Below are 19,509 nucleotides of genomic sequence, written 5' to 3'. Positions count from 1 at the left end.
ACCGGAGTGCCCGGAGGAAACCCACGCAAGCACGGGGAGAACATACAAACTCCGCACAGGAAGTTTGTTTTTTGGAACGTGGGAGGAAACCGGAGTGCCCGGAGGAAACCCACGCAAGCACGGGGAGAACATACAAACTCCGCACAGGAAGTCTGGAGCTGGATTTGAACCCACGCTGGAGGTTCCCAAGACATGAACTGTGCCGCATACGCGCTAACCACTGCGCCGCCGTGCTGCCATTTAATAATAATTTAATTTACTCTTATAAAGCGAAAAATATAACATTTTAAAACTGACAGTCATTATTTTTTTCGGCTGCTACCAGCGTGTGGTGGCGCTGTGAGAGGTCATCCGGCTTCCTTTTCCTAGTTCGTGTGTAAACATACTATACTGTATCTCCAGCGCGCCAACTTGGAAATTTTTATTGTTTAATATCTTGTGCATCCATTTAATATGATTGGTGTAATGTGTAAAAAAGAAGCGAGCCTTTTCTTTAAAAAAAAAAAAAAAGTGGAATAAGAAAGATTGATGCGGTTGAGAAAATGGTTGGATTGCTTTTTTTCAGCCACTTTCTACCACAGAGGAGGAAGTCTTGAAGCTCATCTTCCTGAAGTAAGTTAAACTTAACTTGATTTATCTTTATAGAGCATATTAGCTTATTAAACGTTTATTTTTTTGTACAAAACAAGACAACTTATGCATGGTCATTCAAAATCTCGTTCATAACTAGGGCAGCGCCACACGATAGAACAAACATTCTGTCAGGGGCCGGACTAGTAGATCAAAGTGAAAGAAAAATAAATAAAGAAATAAGAGAAAGAGGGAGGGAAAAGGAGAGAGGGCGGGACAAAGAAAGAAAAGAGAGAGCGTGAGAAACAAAAGAGATAAAAAGTCGTGAGAGAGGGAAAAGAAAGGGAGAGGAAGAAAGAAATCCAAAGAGAAATAGAAAGACAGAAGGAGAGAAAAGAGAATAGAAAGTGCAAAGGGTAGGAAGAGAGAAAGAGAAAAGGAAAAAAGGAAGTTAGAGCAAAAGAGGTTAAAAAGTCAGAGAGAGAAAGAGACAAAGAGCAACAAAGGAAGAGAAAAAGAGAGACACAGAGAGAGAGAGAGAAATAAATACAATGACGGTGTCTTTGTTCGAGGCACCTGGCTTTGGCAACATCAAGTGGACATATTTCAACCTACAGCTTGTTTTTCTCTTGCGCTTCTCTGAGTGTTGTCTCGACGGCCGGATTCAATCCTTTAGCGGGCCTGATTTGGCCCGCGGGCCGCCTGTTTCACACCTGTGGTCTATATTGTGAGTTTAAATTCCCAACCATTCCACAATATTAAACTGTTAACCAAAATGTAATATTTTGATATATTTACATTTTCATTCATTGAACAAATTGCAAATCTAAGGCAATTTTGCCACCTCATACTGAAAGCCTAACTGGACAAACCCAGCACTTCTCGCTTTTGCCGTTAATAAACAGGGTTGGGTAGGGTTACTTTAACTGGATTACTTTCAATTACTTTTGGATTACTTCAATACCAAATATGCTAATAAAAGACAAAAGAAACTAAATATGAATAAAATGACTCAATTTTGTGCAGGCTTGGGGAGTAACGGAACACATGGAACGGCAAAAATGATGTCGGCAAGCTGTTTGGATTTCTTTTCATTTTGTTTCTGTCGCATTTGATGTTCGTTTTGCCGGAGATCAAAGAGATCAAAGCCAGGAGAGAAAGCTTACCACGTGTTGTGATTCGTTTGATTAAGTTGCTGTTTAATTAAAAAAAAACAATTATAAAGGGTTTGGCACTGCTCATCAGTAAGTATTAAGCCTCTGGGAACGATTTCAGTTGGATAAATCACCATTAAATGGCAAGAGTGTCTTTGACAGGGTTGGGTAGGGTTACTTGAACTTGATTACTTTCAGTTACTTTTGGATGACTCCAATACCAAATATGCTAATAAAAGACAAAATAATCTAAATATGAATAAAATGACTCAATTTTGAGCAGGCTTGGGGAGTAACGGAAGACATGGAACGGCAAAAATGATGTTGGCAAGCTGTTTGGATTTATTTTCATTTTCTTTCTGTCGCATTTGATGTTAGTTTTGCCGGAGATCAAAGCCAGGAGAGAAAGCTTACCACGTGTTGTGAATCATCATTTTATTCCTATTTAGTTTCTTTTGTCTTTTATTAGCATATTTGGTATTGGAGTCATCCAAAAGTCATTGAAAGTAATCAAGTTAAAGTAACCCTACCCAACCCTGACCACAATTCAGTCTTCAAGCTAAAAACTGAAAATACTCTGACACCAAATTTGAACATTTGACATCGTCTTTACAACGAAAAAACTGAAAAGTAGGTGTTGAAAAAATATTTAGTCTCTCGGCTCAGTCGACAGACTCTAATGTTACCTGATGACTTCTGAATGATCCAATGTTAACTGAAGGATTTTAGACATTTGACTATAAAGGATTTAATACGATTGAATACAAGTTACATTTATGGAGTGCAATGAAGATTTTCACCGAGTAGGCTATAGTTCAATGACAGGCAGGGTTGGGTAGGGTTACTTTAACTTGATTACTTTCAATTACTTTTGGATTACTCCAATACCAAATATGCTAACAAAAGACAAAAGAAACGAAATATGAATCAAATGACTACATTTGTAAAGTAACCCTACCCAACCCTGGTCGCATTTTATGTGAGTTTTGCCGGAGATCAAAGAGATCAAAGCCAGGAGAGAAAGCTTACCACGTGTTGTGAGTCATCATTTTATTTATATTTAGTTTCTTTTGTCTTTTATTAGCATATTTGGTATTGGAGTCATCCAAAAGTCATTGAAAGTAATCTAGTTAAAGTAACCCTACCCAACCCTGTTAATAAACAACTTCAAATCGGAAAATGTTTGGCAATCGTTAACGCTCTCCAAAACAGGGGGAAAGTAAAAATACTCAACCACTAAAATGTAGCCCTCAAAAAAGCCATTTGCAGTTGTGACATGGATGGACATTTATTAACTCCGGACCCAAACGCGCTGATAAAACGAGCAAACAAACAACCGGCTGCAATAAAAGCCCGTGGTTAAGAAACTGAAGGTCATTTCTGCGGATTCCGGAAAAAATGCACCGATAATGAATTCCACACGAGAAAAAAAACAAGAATTGAAAGTGGACTAGGTGTGTATTCTAAAAAGTCATATAACTTCTTATTCGTGCAGTGTAAAAGAGTGAAAAGTAATTCACTCATTTCATTGACGTGGTGAGCAATGTTCCCTGTAATTTTCCTTACGGGTCTGAGCGTTCAAACAAAGTCAGTGAGCAACGCTTGAAACAACACTGAGCAACGGCAATCCCAAGTGTGGCAACTAAGTCATTATCAAACATGTCCAAAAATTGACATCAACTTACATTTTTCTGGCAATGCAAAATTATTTTTCCACTTTTGAATGATTTGATTAATGTATTATTGCAAAGGTTGTACGGCCTACAAACGTCATTTGTTTTTACAATTTTTTCACCACAAGATTTCCATTTCTTTTATTCCTGGTATCTTTTGTCACACAATACTCACGTTTTGGGGGGCTTATTGAGTCGGTTGCACGATACGGAACTGTATTAAATCACATTTTTTAGTTAATGTACAATGTTGGCAACAAGATTTACTTGATATAATTGGAAATTATTTGAATGCCACACAAACTTTTTCCTCTTTTCCCTGTTTTTTTTCTCCTTTTTTTTTTTAAATTCCTTTTTAAAAAAATCTCATTGTGTTTATTTTTTCCGAGCTGTTACTTTTTTCTTTTTGTTCTCTATTTACTCTTTTCCTACATTTTTTTCTGGCTTTTTTTCTAAAAAATGTTCTTTTTTTTTAATAAAATGATGACTCACAATACGAGGTAAGCTTTCTCTCCTGGCTTTGATCTCTTTGATCTCCGGCAAAACTTACATAGAATGCGACAGAAACAAAATGAAAATCAATCCAAACAGCTTTTCGCCGTTCCGTGTATTCCGTTACTCCCCAAGCCTGCACAAAATTTAGTCATTCTATTCATATTTGATTTATTTTGTCTTTTATTAGCATATTTGGAATTGGAGTCATCCAAAAGTCATTGAAAGTAATCCAGTTAAAGTAACCCTACCCAACCCTGTTCAACTGTATTTATTGTCATTGATATCAATGTGTTGTGCATTGTGTTTCTAACAGACAGCAGAGAGATTAGGGAGGGCTCTCAGTGTTGGGTGGGTGTGACTGTCTGCGTTCGTGACTCTGATAGGCTGGGGTGTGCTGTCAGTCAAACAGCCAGGGTGGGCAGTCAACGTCCCCGAATCAAAACAAAGAAAAAAATAGCGTCCGCTAGGCTTTAGCATTCGTTACATTTAAACAAAATTATCAATTAAATGGGACCCTAAGGAAATTTAGACGAACGCAAAAAAATGCAGATCCCCAGCGGCGTCGGAAGACAAAGCAATAACTTCAGGTCCGGCTAGCTAGCCTGACACCCGATGCTAGCACGCGACTAGCTAGCCACTTGGTGCCGTACCCTCACAGTCGGAAGGGCTTCAATGTCCATGACGGTGTGGCGAGGATCCTAGCAAGCGTTTTGATTTCTGCGTGAGGGTTGAGTGGTGATACAGCCCAGACCATACAGTTCCATTTTGTATAAATCCTTGGTTGGAGCGTAATGGGCGCCACCAAGCTGTACTTGCCCAAGACACACCACAGGAAATGGTGCCCCTACGGCCCAAGTGTTAAGGGATAACCAAACCCAACCAACTAAGGTGACATGTGTTGTCCTGGAGAGTGATGGGCGTCACCAAGCTGTACTTGCCCAAGAAACACCACAGGAAATCATTCCCCTGAGACCCTAGCACTTAAGGGCTCCAACCAACCAACCATAATGACAGAAAAACCATTCAGTCAACTGCAATTATGAGTTGTGTGTTATTATTTGTTGATCAATAGTTGTTATTTTGTTACAGTCTTTACTATCAGTCGGTCATAAGACTGACAAACTGACTGTGCTGGTGAAAAACATCAAAGCGTACAGGGAGTGCAGTTTGCTGCGTTTTACAGAAACGTGGCTCACGTCTAGCATCCCGGAGGCTAACGTGGAGCTACCCGGCTTCAGCGCTGTTAGGGCAGACACAGACACAAAAGCCTGCGGGAAGCGGAGAGGAGGCGGACTCGCTATCTATGTGAACACGAGGTGGTGTAACCCTGGGCGCAAAGATTTCCATCTGCTGCAGGGTCCAACTTTTGGCCTAGCGAGTGACGTCATCCACTCCGCTGTTGCTAAACTACAACTCAGCACCCCGAGGCCATCCTGTTAATCTGTTAATAAACAACAAAAAGATACTGCTGGAAGTGTCAATTTCCCTACAGGGAAAAATCGAGGGATCTCTGTAAATGAAGTTTACGATCAAGGTATAAAACTCCAACATAATATACCGTATTTTCCGCACTATAAGGCGCACCTAAAAGTCTTAATTTTTTTCAAAAGCTGACCATGCGCCTTATAATACAGTGCGCCTTATTTATGGATCAATATTAAATTCGCAAGGACTCGCAACTTACGCAACAGCCGCCGACTCGATTTTCCACCGAACGTGGAGTAGTCCGTGGTGTATGCTGGGATTTATATACCGCCGTTTCATTGGCTAACCAATGTGTCAATCATCATTTGAATCGATCGCTATTGGCTAAAGTTATTCGGAGCCTCGGATTGGCTAGAGGGCCAAAACAAACCCTGCAATTGGCTGAAAAAGATGTGTCAATCATCCGTTACATCGATCGCTATTGGCTGAAGTGATTCGGAGCCTCGGATTGGCTAGAGGGCCAAAACAAACCCTGCAATTGGGCGAAAAAGATGACTGAATAGCAAGCTTGCTAAAGTACGCCATAAAGAAACATGTTTCATTAGTCTGTATTTGTAAATATTTGACTCTCCTGGATTTACTACACTCACGGTTGTAAGAAAACCATTATTGCGTATCATTATTGAACGTGAGAACTTAGGTGAGCTATGCGGCTTTATATTTTCCCGGTATCTTGTTTTAGAACGATCTTGATGTTGCTGTGATGAGTCGAGTGAATTCAACTCAATTCCAAGTGTTTATTGTCATATGCACAGTAAAGTTGCGAGCGAAAAAGAAAATAGAAACTAAGGAGTGGTTGGCATTTCTTGAATCCCAAGACTTTAACCTTCCGAATGATACTTGGAACGATGCATTTGAGTGACATCGTACGGACACCGCATCCGCACGTGTCTACGACACGTATTTGCTTCTTTGCAAGCTTTGGGAATGTTAAGGGGGTAATCAGTTGGACTGAATCATCTGACTGTTTTGTCCACGTTCCCATTGTAGCGCCTTATAATCCGGTGCGTCTTATGTATGTCAAAAATAGGACCAAAAACTATTTTTTGGGGGTGCGCCCTATAACCCGGTGCGCCCTATAGTTCGGAAAATACGGTAATAAGTATTGCAATTTTTAAGAAGAAAAGGTCCCAAATGACCTTGAAACGGTTACCATTGCCTGTATGCCCTGCGGAAAGAGGAAACGGTTGTAGAGGGTGTCCACAGTGTCATTGGGTTCCACAGCACATTCCCTCTGCAGCAGAATCGGTCCGGTGTCCAGACCGTCGTCGGCCCAAAATATGGTGAAGCCGGCTTTCTTATCGCCGTGGATCAAAGTCCTGAAGTGACGGGTACAAACGTGCCAAAGACATTCATAAAATAACGATGAACTTTCAGTTAATCCTGTCAATTCCAGACGACAACCCGCTTTATCTTTTTAAACCAGGGGTGTAACCAAATGAGGAGAATATATTATGATAAATACAAAAAGTGAATAATTATAAATATGCATACATTTTGGAACATGGTGTTCAGCATTCTGATTGGACAGTCACCTCGCCCCTTTTCTGCCTGTGTCTGCCTGTGTGCCAGTTACATTCCTAAGTTGGACACCAACGTAAAACATCTTGACACCCCTAAATTACGTAAGTATAAATCTTCTAAACAGAACACTCTGGACCAGGAGTGTCAAACTCATTTGAACTCGGGGGCCACACGATAGCACAAACATTCTCTCGGGGGCCAGACTAGTAGATTAAAGAAAAAGAAAAAGAGAGATAAGAAATAAAAGAAAGAGGGAGGGAAAAGGAGAGAGGGAGGGACAAGGAAAGAGAGAGGGAGAGAGCGTGAGAAACAAAAGAGATAAAAAGAGAAGTCGTGAGAGAGGGGGAAAGAAAGGGAGAGGAAGAAAGAAATCCAAAGAGAAATAGAAAGACAAGAGAGAAAAAAGAAAAGAAAGTGCGAAAGGTAGGAAGAGCGAAAGAGAAAAGAGAGAAAAGGAAAAAAGGAAGTTGGAGCAAAAGAAATTAAAAAGACAGAGAGAGAAAAAGAGAGACACATAGAGTGAAAAGAGACAGAGACAGGGAGAAAAGGGGTGGAGGGAGAGAGAGAGAGAGAGCGAGAGAGAGAGAGAAAGAAATACAAGTACAGTGTCTTTGTTCGAGGCACCTGGCTTTGGCCACATCAAGTTGACATATTTCAACCTGCAGCTTCTTTTTCTCTTGCGCTTCTCTGAGTGTTGTCTCGCGGGCCGGACTCAATCCCTCAGCGGGCCTGATCCGGCCCGTGGGCCGCCTGTTTGACACCTGTGTTTTAAGCACTGCCCTGCCTGCGGATCTCCTCTCCCCAGTCGGGCCCCCCAGTTTATGGGTCCGGTGGTAAGATTTCCACTGTCGGTCTTCGCAGAATTAGCTATATCATACAGATAAACTGTTTAAAAAAAAAAAAAAAAAAACATGCACTGTGATATCTGGATTTTTCTTTTTAGTTTAGCTCTCTCACAGTGGACATGCACCTACAATGAAAATTTCAGACCCCTCCGTGATTTCTAAGTGGGAGAAATCGCAAAATAGCAGGGTGTTCAAATACTTATTCCAGCTATATCACACAAATAAATTGTTAAAAAATCATGCATTGTTATTTCTGGATTTTTCTTTTTAGTTTATCTCTCTCACAGTGGACATGCACCTACGATGAAAATTTCAGACCCCTCCATAATTTCTAAGTGGGAGAAAAAGCAAAATAGCAGGGTGTTCAAATACTTATTTGCAGCAAAATCACACAAATACATTTTTAAGAAATCATGCATTGTGATTTCTGGATTTTTCTTTTTAGTTTATCTCTCTCACAGTGGACATGCACCAACGATGAAAATTTCAGACCCCTCCATAATTTCTAAGTGGGAGAAAAAGCAAAATAGCAGGGTGTTCAAATACTTATTTGCAGCAAAATCAAACAAATACATTTTTAAGAAATCATGCATTGTGATTTCTGTATTTTTCTTTTTAGTTTATCTCTCTCACAGTGGACATGCACCAACAATGAAAATGTCAGACCCCTCCATGATATTTAAGTGGGAGAAATAGCAAAGTAGTAGGGCGTTCACATTCTCATTTGCAGCTATATCACACAAATTGTTAAAGAAAATCATGCATTGTGATTTCTGGATTTTTCTTTTTAGTTTATCTCTCTCACGGTGGACATGCACCAACAATGAAAATGTCAGACCCCTCCATGATATTTAGGTGGGAGAAATAGCAAAATAGTAGGGCGTTCACATACTTATTTCCAGCTATATCACACAAATAAATTGTTAAAAAAATCATGCATTGTGGTTTATGGATTTTTCTTTTTAGTTTATCTCTCTCACAGTGGACATGCACCTACAGTGAAAATGTCAGACCCCTCCATTATTTCCAAGTGGGATAATCGCATAATAGCACGGTGTTCAAATGGTTATTTTCTTCACTGTAATTGCAGCACAATTTGTCCCTTTTCTGTTCTAGACATTTCCCCGCTGATTTTAAGACATGAATTAGCTCATTTTTAAGCCAAAAGTTAAAGAAAAAAACAAAGTTGACTTTTTCCCTTAAATTTAGCCTACGTGGCTTTTAATCAGGTCGTCCGGAGTTTAGCGTGGGAGGCCCCCTTACCAGTTGATGGCTGAGGCTCCTCTGTGCAGGGGAAGGATGGAAGGATGGTAAATGATGGATCCGTGCTTGGGATGATCGATGATGTCCATGGGAATGAACTGAGAGCAGAAAGGCATGACGTTGATCTCGGCACCCACTGCCATGTAGGCCTCCACCACCTCCGGGATGGGCTTCCCTTTAACCCGCCAGCGTGGGAACTTAAACACTGGCGTGCCATCTTTTTCCGCGGCAGAGGCTAAAAAAAAAAAAAGCACATGAGAAAAATATCTTCACTTTAGACCATCATTACATAGCATTGGCTTTTTTATGACTAATAAAACTAGGAACAAAATCAGAATCAACATCGCCTTTATTATCATTGTGTTGCTACAACAAAATTAGAGTTCCCACCCAGTTGGGAAACTATACAAATATAACAAATGGAAATATATTAAGTATTCACATTGAAGTTATACAGTGGAACCTCGCTAGTTCGCAGTTCAGAGCTTCGCGGGTCTAAAAAATATACCTTACCTTCTCATTAAAAGCATTTATTGACTTGAGCAATTGCGAGCTTATGTCAACTGAGGACACGGTGTGGACACTCTTATTGTGAAGGGGAGGGTGAGGCCCTGACACAATCCTTAGTCAATGCCGCTTCGCTCACCCCCCTCCTTCAACTCCTTCAACTCCTCCCACCTCACCCCTTTCTTATGTGGCGCTGTTTATCATGGAGGAACTCGGCGACGCGAAGTATATTCTCTTCTGCAACATTTCATCTCAAGTTTGACTTTATTATACCAAAAGCTCATGGAGTGTGGTTTCGTGTATTTGTTGTAAAAGCCGTTCGATGCTGCTAGCTAAAGTATGTTGTTATTGTCAGAAGGTAGCTCTTTCACTTTCAGTAAAACGAACACAGACCATTTTTTGAACTGTTGTTTCCCAAAACGCTTCACAAACACTCATCAAATAACACATTTTCACTGTTTTTATTTTCAATATGTAACCGGTAGTGTTAACAAGCGAAATAAGCTGCGATGGCTGCATGTGGTTGAGAGCGGTTAATACAATCATACCGAATGGTTCGTAGTGGTTTCGCCGCAGTCCTATTCCGTGTAAATTGATGATGTAAGACATGGCTACACTTGTGGGTCATGTTTTGTTACATTCAGTTCCAGTGTGAGAAGTTCACCCAATAACTCCTTGCCATCATGCCAGCGATCACCTCGGTTTAATGGCGGGTGGGTATACTGTATACGTTTTTTAAGCATTTTATGAAGGGGCGCCGCTACTTCGCGGATTTTCAGTTTTCGCGGGTGGTCTCGGTCCCCATTAACCGCAATAACCGAGGGATTACTGTATACTATTTTATATGCTGTTTTATTCCACTTATACTCAAAAATACTTGTCCTAAGTTTGACCTCAGCCTTGAGTGCAAGGGTGTCATAAACCACCTTTGCTTTGGAATGTGTCTTTGGTTTCAGTCTGTGCAGATAGCAATGACTTATCACCTTGCCTGGGGTGTTGGGAGTATTTGCCTGGCCCCATCCTCCCATTCTTCAAAAAATGGTTGGTAATTTGCATCGACACGGCGCGGACCAATCAGCCAGAGGCTTGGTCACGGGGCGTGAACATTTCATCGACATAAGAGGTGGAGACCCCAGAACCTTGTCTTCTTTCTCCGCACGATAGTAATTGGCAAGGAAGAAAGTTCCGATTTGTTCAACTCTTTGATTTTTAATAAATGTTATAACCTTACAACATCCAAAACAAAAACAAATATTGAGCTTAAAATAGAGTTCCACGTGTCCTACTGTGAGTGTGATAGTGGTTTAGTCTCGATAGCTCTAGGGAAAAAGCTATAGACATAAATGTATCTTCTGTTTGAAAGCTACCATTCCTAACGATAGCAAAACATGTGTAAATGATAGCTATTAATCCAAAACTAAATATATTTGAGGAGATATTACAGTGGTCAGCAAAGGAAAAATAAAAGTAGCCTTATTTTTGGCTGTAAAAAAAAAAAGCTGTTTTTTTTACCCACAAAAGAAGAAAGATTCACGGTAGGGTTTGCACGATATCGAATGCAAAGGGAATTGAACCAGGATCCCGGGGGTGAAAGAGCTGAATCCTAACCACTAGACCACAAATGATGTAGGCCACATAGGGATCTATGACAGTAATTTTATTATCAGTACTACGTTGTGAAATACGTGGGGCCAAAATCTGTCATCGAGAACAAAAACTATGAACAATACCAAATTTGTTATACTTTTGTGTGTATATTTATCTTTTCCCGACAACTTTGTTTTCTTCATTCTCTAAAATTTGTCTCTGGTACCATGAGTAAAACAAAAAAAGGGTGATGATGAGACAAATTGAATGCCTTTTCATATTTCGTCTTTCTCCCTAGTGGCCTAGTGGTTAGGTTTTAGCACTCTAACTACCGTGACCCGGGTTCGATTCCCGTTGCATACAAATTACGTGATTGTGGTCAGCGATCCTTTAGAAATACGGTAGCACCTTATGTATTTTTAATTCCTCTTCCTAGTTCATGTGTAAACTTTATATACTGTATCTCCAGCGCGCTAATAACGTAGACATTTTCATTATTTAATATCTTGCGCATTCAATATGGATGGCGTAAAGTGTAAAGAAGAGGTGAACCGTTTCATTTGAAACAAAAGTGGAATAAGAAAGCTTGATGCGGTTGAGAAAATGGTTGGAACGCTTTTTTTCAGTCACTTTTTACAACGGAGGAGGAAGTAGCCGAACTCTTATAATCCGCCGTATGTCACTCATGCATCGTTCCATCATTCGGAAGGTTAAAGTCTTGGGATTCAAGAAATGCCAACCATTCCTTAGTTTCTATTTTCGCTCGCAACTTTACTCTGCATATGACAATAAACACTTGGAATTGGGTTTAATTTAAAAATAGACACTCCATTCCATCCATTATCTGCACCGCTTATCACAGAAACATCGCGTTCAGTCTGAAACAAGATACAGGGACAATATAAAACCCGGAGTAGCTCACCGAAGTTGTTGTGTTCATAATAATGTGCAGCCAATGTCTTCTTACAACCGTGAGTGTAGTAAATCCAGGAAAGTAAAATATTCACAAATACAGAATAGAAAAAAATGCTTTCTCTATGCAGTTAGCCACGTGCTATACACATTCATTTTTTTCGGCCAATTGCAGGCTTTGTTTCGCCGTTTAAGCCAATGCCAGCCTGTAAATGATAAAAAGGATCCGCCCCTTGACCTCCGAATAACTTTAGCCAATAGTGATCGATTCAAATGATGATTGACACATTGGTTAGCCAATGAAACGCCGGTAAACAAATCCCAGCATACACCGCGGACGACTTGGCGTTAGGGGGAAAATCTAGTCGGCGGCTGCAAGTTAGTTGGAAAACTTTGCAATTTTAAAATTGATCCATATATAAGGCGCACTGTATTATAAGGCGCATGGTCAGCTTTTGAAAAAAATTAAGGCTTCTTAGGTGCGCCTTATAGTGCGGAAAATACAGTAATTAAAGAACAAAAGCTGGAAAAAAAAACACTATTCCTTCCATTTTTACACATGTGATAATAGTTCAACTCTCCTCTCGTCATGTCGGTCCCTACTGGTTTTGGATTTTACATGCATACAAAAAATATATAGCTAATGCCTTTTCCTATGTCATCTACGTCCATAGTGGTTTATGGATGACAGAATGGATTTTGGCGGATTATTATCATTGTTTCTATTACTATTGTTATTATTGGGCTGGTCAAACCTGTTTGTGGTACAGAAAGGGTTGGGGACCACTGGAATATTGTTTAATATTTTTAAAAAAAGTGAAAATTTGTGGTAAATATCATTTAAGATGAGGTGGAATGTGGTTAATCTGTAAACCTGCCCTAGTTGCATTTTTCCATCGGCTATTCCCGTGCTTATCTTTCCTTTGCAAACATTTGAGGGCAAGGCACTTTCGCGGAATAGCAGCACAATCTGTGTCACCGTGACAAAATTTATCGCGACTCTGTCAATATATACAGAAGAGCGTGAAAAAGCCCCCGAATGTCAATCAATACGTTTGGGTTCGGGCCGGACTTTTTTCTTGCGTCCTTTTTTTCTTGTGTCCTTTTTTTCTTTAATTATCCACCCGTCATTATTTATTTTTCTTTGCAGAGGATCCAGGCGATGGATTACGTTCACCTCTTGTTGCAATAAAGCTAGGTCGGAGAGCTCCGTGGTGCGGAATCCATCTCCTGGATCCTCCACAAAGAAAAAGAAACAAAGAACAATGATAGGTGATAATTAAAATAAGAAAAAAGAAAAGCTTGGCCAGAATCCAAATGTAATGATTGACATTTTAGGCCCAAAACAGAAATAAAGAACAAAGACAGGTAGTCATCAAGAAAAGTCAGCAAGAGAGTAGCCCTCCTTGTCCCTCTTCCTCATAAATAAAGTATGAGAATGTGGGATTGCTTCAGGATCGATACCTCAAAAATAAATTTAATTTGTGGGGCTCGGGCTATAATACCAACAGGCCCAGGTTGGGTCGGGCTGGATTTTTTTTTTTTTTTTTTAGACCTGATCTTACCTCTACTTTCTTTTATTATCAACATTGTAATTATGATTATATGGATATAACATCTCGTTTCCTATCAAAACAGCAGGTTTTTTTCCTCAAATTACTGTTTTAAAGAGACAGTGGCACAGTTTGGTTTAATTGACAGCCAATCACTGCTTCGCAGTAGAATTCGTACACAAATACTTACAAACGTTAATGTTACTCTACAAGATTGTAGCAATGCAAGTTTTGGATTTTATGTATGGGTAATTCGGCATCATTGTTTCTTTTAGAACAGGGGTAGGCAAACTGCAGCCCGCGGGCCACATACAGCCCGGCAGGCGTTTTAATTTGACCCAGCAAATGAAAATAGTAAAAATATCATGAAAATTATAATAAGGAAAGTACTACTGATAATATTGTCCCTTTGTCAGACAACTCCAAAAATACTACTACAGAAATACTACAAAACTTAAAATCAGATTAATGTGGGAGTAGTTTTCATAGAAAATGCGTATTTCGAAAGATTCGTAGTATTCGATAGCACTGGGGTTGATATCAGGACACGATTGTTTTAGACTGGCAGTAGACCGAAGCCCGGCTCATTGCACCGGTGACCAAATGATGAAGGCGCTGTATCTGAGTTAGACCAGGAGGCTCCTCCTGCGACTGGTGATCATGGAAACCACTCTGTTTCGGGTGGAGGAAAAAAGCCCAACGAAGAAAACGCCTGGAATGAGTTGGGTGTTACCAGGCTGTACTTGCCCAAGACACACCACAGGAAGTAATGGTATCTGAAGTAGTAATGGCTTTTGCTGAAATTTAACAACTGAGAACCTGCTCCGTTAATGCTCGGTTACACATCATCTCATTCTCATCTCATTAGCCGTACCGCTTATCCTCATTAGGGTCGCGGGGGGGGCTGGAGCCCATCCCAGCCATCTCCGGGCAGTGGGCAGGGGACCCCCTGAACTGGTTGCCAGCCAATCGCAGGTTACACATTATACATCGGTTAAATACTCACCACACCCGATTGCATTCCTGCAAGCTTTGTACCCCACTTTCATGGCCAAATTCAAGCACTTTCAAGGCTAATGTTTCCATTTTTCCAGTACCTTAAAAAGAAAAAAATCCAGGGCCGAACAAAAGAATGTTTTTGGTTATTGTTGATGACTTTAATGACTAAAACTAAAAGAAAGCCACTATCTTGCTGCTAGCATATTCTTTGTGCTATTTTGAGATGTTGATGTCACCGGTTGTCAGTCCGTCCGCGAACCTCAGTTTACGCTAGGCAAGCTTTTCGGCCCTGACTCACTCCTGCTTCGGCTCCCGTCTGTTTCCCGGCTTCGACCCGTTTCTGATCTCGACCAGGTTTTTTTGCTCTCCTGTCCCGGCTACTGACCTGTTTTTTCTGCTACCGACACCAACATCGCTCGCCGGGAAGTACGACTTCCACGTTTAGAGCGACCTGCGATCACCGGATCGTGTGTTCAATCCTTTCCCTTCTTCTCAATAAAACTGAGGGAAACGTACGCAAGTGGGTCCTGTCTCTGTTCTGGTCTTGACAGTTGTGTTTTTCGAGGATTCTCGCTTGATTTAAAAGTTATTTAGTAGAAAAAAACTTGAAAATTAGATTTAAATAGGCTAAAAGTTCGCCCTAGATTGCTATTATCGAAAAATAAAACATCTTTTTAAATAAATGACTCATTAATTCGGTGCATAATGTTTTATTAATATTGATAAAATAGTTGGATCCCTTGACCACTAGAGTCGTAGGTGCCCCATTTCCTGTGGTGTGTCTTGAGCAAGTACAGCCTGGCGGCGCCCATCCCTCTCCAGGCCAACGTATCTTTCCACCCGGTCTTGAACCATGGACCTTTCACATGGTAGTCAAATGTGCTAACCACTGCACTATAGAAACATGATAAAATATCAAAAAACAAGAAAAAAATCTGAGGAGCCGCATGGAGCCGAAAGAGCCTGTTCTCGAAAAATAGCCGGAATTCCCATGACTGATTCTCTTCGATGAGCCCAGTAGGGGGCAGTGACGCTTCGCATCACAACGGCATATCGGGCAGGCGTGTTTTTGTCGTTTTCATTTAATACATCGTCCATCCAGTCAGACTGCCAGGAAACATGACAATGGCAACAATTTCAAGCATTCACAAACACTTCATCCAAAATTCAAGCATTTTCCTAACTTCGAAAACACAATATAAAAATGCAGGCATTTTCGAGGATTTCAAGCACCCGTACAACCCCTAATTTCCAAATGTGATCCTCACTTACCAAGCGGGTCAGCTTTGCCGTCTTTGTCCGGTACAGTGAAGACGCCGACCACTTTGTGGCCCTGTTTCCTCAGGTTGCTGTACACCTCCTTGCCAAACAAGCTTTGGCCAATTATAGCCAGTTTCAGCTTATTCTGGTAGTGACTCTACAACGAAAAGGGCATAAAAATGAGTTACAGTAATCCCCCGCCGTATCAAGGGTGCCTACGCCTCATTCAAGCACTTTTTAAGGATTTTCAAGGCCGATTTTCCAATTTCTCCAGTACCATTCAAAGAAGAAATCCAGAAAATTATCAGCAATTTCCATATGCAATTTTTAATCTTGCGTGTGCATTAATCAAGACATAGGATTTTAAAATAAGTAAATCGCAGATATATTTCTTGATCTGTACATATTTGCGACATTTGCAACAATTTCAAGCATTCACAAACACTTCATGCAAAAATTCAATCATTTTCCTGACGTTAAAAACACAACATAAAAATTCAGGCATTTTCAAGGATTTCAAGCACCCGTACAACCCCTGATTTTTGGGAGTACAGGTGTTGGGTAAAAACGTTAGGTTTGAGGAATGGGAACTGGGGGGGAGTTCTGAGAGTGACGTCATGCTCGCCCCCTGCAGGGTTTTTCTATTTCTTAGGGTAACATGAAAATGGTGAAAGTAAGAGAAGTTTCAATTAACGCCAAACTCAAAGATAGATGAAAAACACTGTTTATTCAAGAGCGTCTAAGAAATACACGTACTTTTTAGAGAACCGGCTTTTTCGGCTCAACTCATGAAAGAGAGCCGGCTCTCCAACGGCTCACTTGCTTTGATGCATTATATTACGAATGATGATGTTGTAATAATAATAATAATAATTTCCTTTGTAGCAATGTACACAGAAGGAGTCGATACACCTGACCCGTTGTAGCGAGCCGATGCAGCCGCAGCCAACAGAGGGCGCCGCCATTTTACCGATGTTATAAGTCTTAGGTATGACTTTTGAACTTTTTTTTGTAACAAACCTCATTCATGTCGAGCAACTCGGTATCTCACAACAAAATGTTAATTAACGAAACACATATACAATATAACATGATAAACTACATAAATAAACACGTTTAAAAAAATAAGGTGTAAGATTATTTTGTAAGGGGAAATACGACAGTTTGTAAGGGCATGGAGCTTGACAGGTATGTACTACAACACAGCACCCCGAGGCCATCCTGTTAATGAACAACAAAGGTATATTGCTGGAAATGTAAATTTCCATAGGGAAAAAATATGGTGCAAGATTATTTTGTATTTTGTAAGGGAAAATACGACAGTTTGTAAGGGCATGGAGCTAGACAGGTATGTACTACAACACAGCACCCCGAGGCCATCCTGTTAATAAACAACAAAGGTATATTGCTGGAAATGTAAATTTCCTTAGGGAAAAAAATATGGTGCAAGATTATTTTGTATTTTGTAAGGGAAAATACAGTTTGTAAGGGCATGGAGCTAGACAGGTATGTACTACAACACAGCACCCCGAGGCCATCCTGTTCATAAACAACAAAGGTATATTGCTGGAAATGTAAATTTCCCTCGGGAAAAAAATATGGTGCAAGATTATTTTGTATTTTCTAAGGGAAAATACGACAGTTTGTAAGGGCATGGAGCTTGACAGGTATGTACTACAACACAGCACCCCGAGGCCATCCTGTTAATAAACAACAAAGGTATATTGCTGGAAATGTAAATTTCCATAGGGAAAAAATATGGTGCAAGATTATTTTGTATTTTGTAAGGGAAAATACGACAGTTTGTAAGGGCATGGAGCTAGACAGGTATGTACTACAACACAGCACCCCGAGGCCATCCTGTTAATAAACAACAAAGGTATATTGCTGGAAATGTAAATTTCTCTCGGGAAAAAAATATGGTGCAAGATTATTTTGTATTTTCTAAGGGAAAATACGACAGTTTGTAAGGGCATGGAGCTTGACAGGTATGTACTACAACACAGCACCCCGAGGCCATCCTGTTAATAAACAACAAAGGTATATTGCTGGAAATGTAAATTTCCATAGGGAAAAAATATGGTGCAAGATTATTTTGTATTTTGTAAGGGAAAATACGACAGTTTGTAAGGGCATGGAGCTAGACAGGTATGTACTACAACACAGCACCCCGAGGCCATCCTGTTAATAAACAACAAAGATATATTGCTGGAAATGTAAATTTCCATAGGGAAAAAATATGGTGCGAGATTATTTTGTATTTTGTAAGGGAAAATACGACAGTTTGTAAGGGCATGGAGCTAGACAGGTATGTACTACAACACAGCACCCCGAGGCCATCCTGTTAATAAACAACAAAGGTATATTGCTGGAAATGTAAATTTCTCTCGGGAAAAAAATATGGTGCAAGATTATTTTGTATTTTCTAAGGGAAAATACGACAGTTTGTAAGGGCATGGAGCTTGACAGGTATGTACTACAACACAGCACCCCGAGGCCATCCTGTTAATAAACAACAAAGGTATATTGCTGGAAATGTAAATTTCCATAGGGAAAAAATATGGTGCAAGATTATTTTGTATTTTGTAAGGGAAAATACGACAGTTTGTAAGGGCATGGAGCTAGACAGGTATGTACTACAACACAGCACCCCGAGGCCATCCTGTTCATAAACAACAAAGGTATATTGCTGGAAATGTAAATTTCCATAGGGAAAAAATATGATACAAGATTATTTTGTATTTTCTAAGGGAAAATACGACAGTTTGTCAGGGCATGGAGCTTGACAGGTATGTACTACAACACAGCACCCCGAGGCCATCCTGTTCATAAACAACAAAGGTATATTGCTGGAAATGTAAATTTCCCTCGGGAAAAAAATATGGTGCAAGATTATTTTGTATTTTCTAAGGGAAAATACGACAGTTTGTAAGGGCATGGAGCTAGACAGGTATGTACTACAACACAGCACCCCGAGGCCATCCTGTTAATAAAAAACAAAGGTATATTGCTGGAAATGTAAATTTCCTTAGGGAAAAAAATAAGGTGCAAGATTATTTTGTATTTTGTAAGGGAAAATACAGTTTGTAAGGGCATGGAGCTAGACAGGTATGTACTACAACACAGCACCCCGAGGCCATCCTGTTAATAAACAACAAAGGTATATTGCTGGAAATGTAAATTTCCCTCGGGAAAAAAATAAGGTGTAAGATTATTTTGTAAGGGAAAATACGACAGTTTGTAAGGGCATGGAGCTTGACAGGTATGTACTACAACACAGCACCCCGAGGCCATCCTGTTAATAAACAAAGGTATATTGCTGGAAATGTAAATTTCCATAGGGAAAAAATATGGTGCAAGATTATTTTGTATTTTGTAAGGGAAAATACGACAGTTTGTCAGGGCATGGAGCTAGACAGGTATGTACTACAACACAGCACCCCGAGGCCATCCTGTTAATAAACAACAAAGGTATATTGCTGGAAATGTAAATTTCCATAGGGAAAAAATATGGTGCAAGATTATTTTGTATTTTGTAAGGGAAAATACGACAGTTTGTCAGGGCATGGAGCTAGACAGGTATGTACTACAACACAGCACCCCGAGGCCATCCTGTTAATAAACAACAAAGGTATATTGCTGGAAATGTAAATTTCCTTTGGGAAAAAAATATGGTGCAAGA

At 40.1% G+C, this 19,509-nt stretch overlaps 1 protein-coding gene across 1 annotated transcript in view; it reads right to left on the bottom strand.

Annotated features, from left to right (window-relative positions):
* Positions 1-19,509, bottom strand: part of aldh1l2 (aldehyde dehydrogenase 1 family, member L2) — a 54,865-nt gene that overhangs the window by 34,210 nt on the left and 1,146 nt on the right. Inside the window, exons 2-4 of the mRNA XM_088347075.1 lie at positions 15,840-15,984; positions 9,010-9,244; positions 6,531-6,696 (exon numbers count right to left, since the gene is read on the bottom strand). Of these exons, the coding sequence (XP_088203201.1) occupies positions 6,531-6,696; positions 9,010-9,244; positions 15,840-15,984 (546 nt within the window). The remainder of the gene's footprint in view (positions 1-6,530; positions 6,697-9,009; positions 9,245-15,839; positions 15,985-19,509) is intronic.

Source organism: Urocampus carinirostris, chromosome 11 (assembly GCF_059441175.1).
Source record: "Urocampus carinirostris isolate Australia breed hairy pipefish chromosome 11, RoL_Ucar_1.0, whole genome shotgun sequence".
Taxonomy (NCBI): Eukaryota; Metazoa; Chordata; class Actinopteri; order Syngnathiformes; family Syngnathidae; genus Urocampus; species Urocampus carinirostris.
The sequence above is the reverse complement of the archived record's forward strand: the minus strand, read 5'-3'. Positions and strand labels throughout refer to the sequence as shown.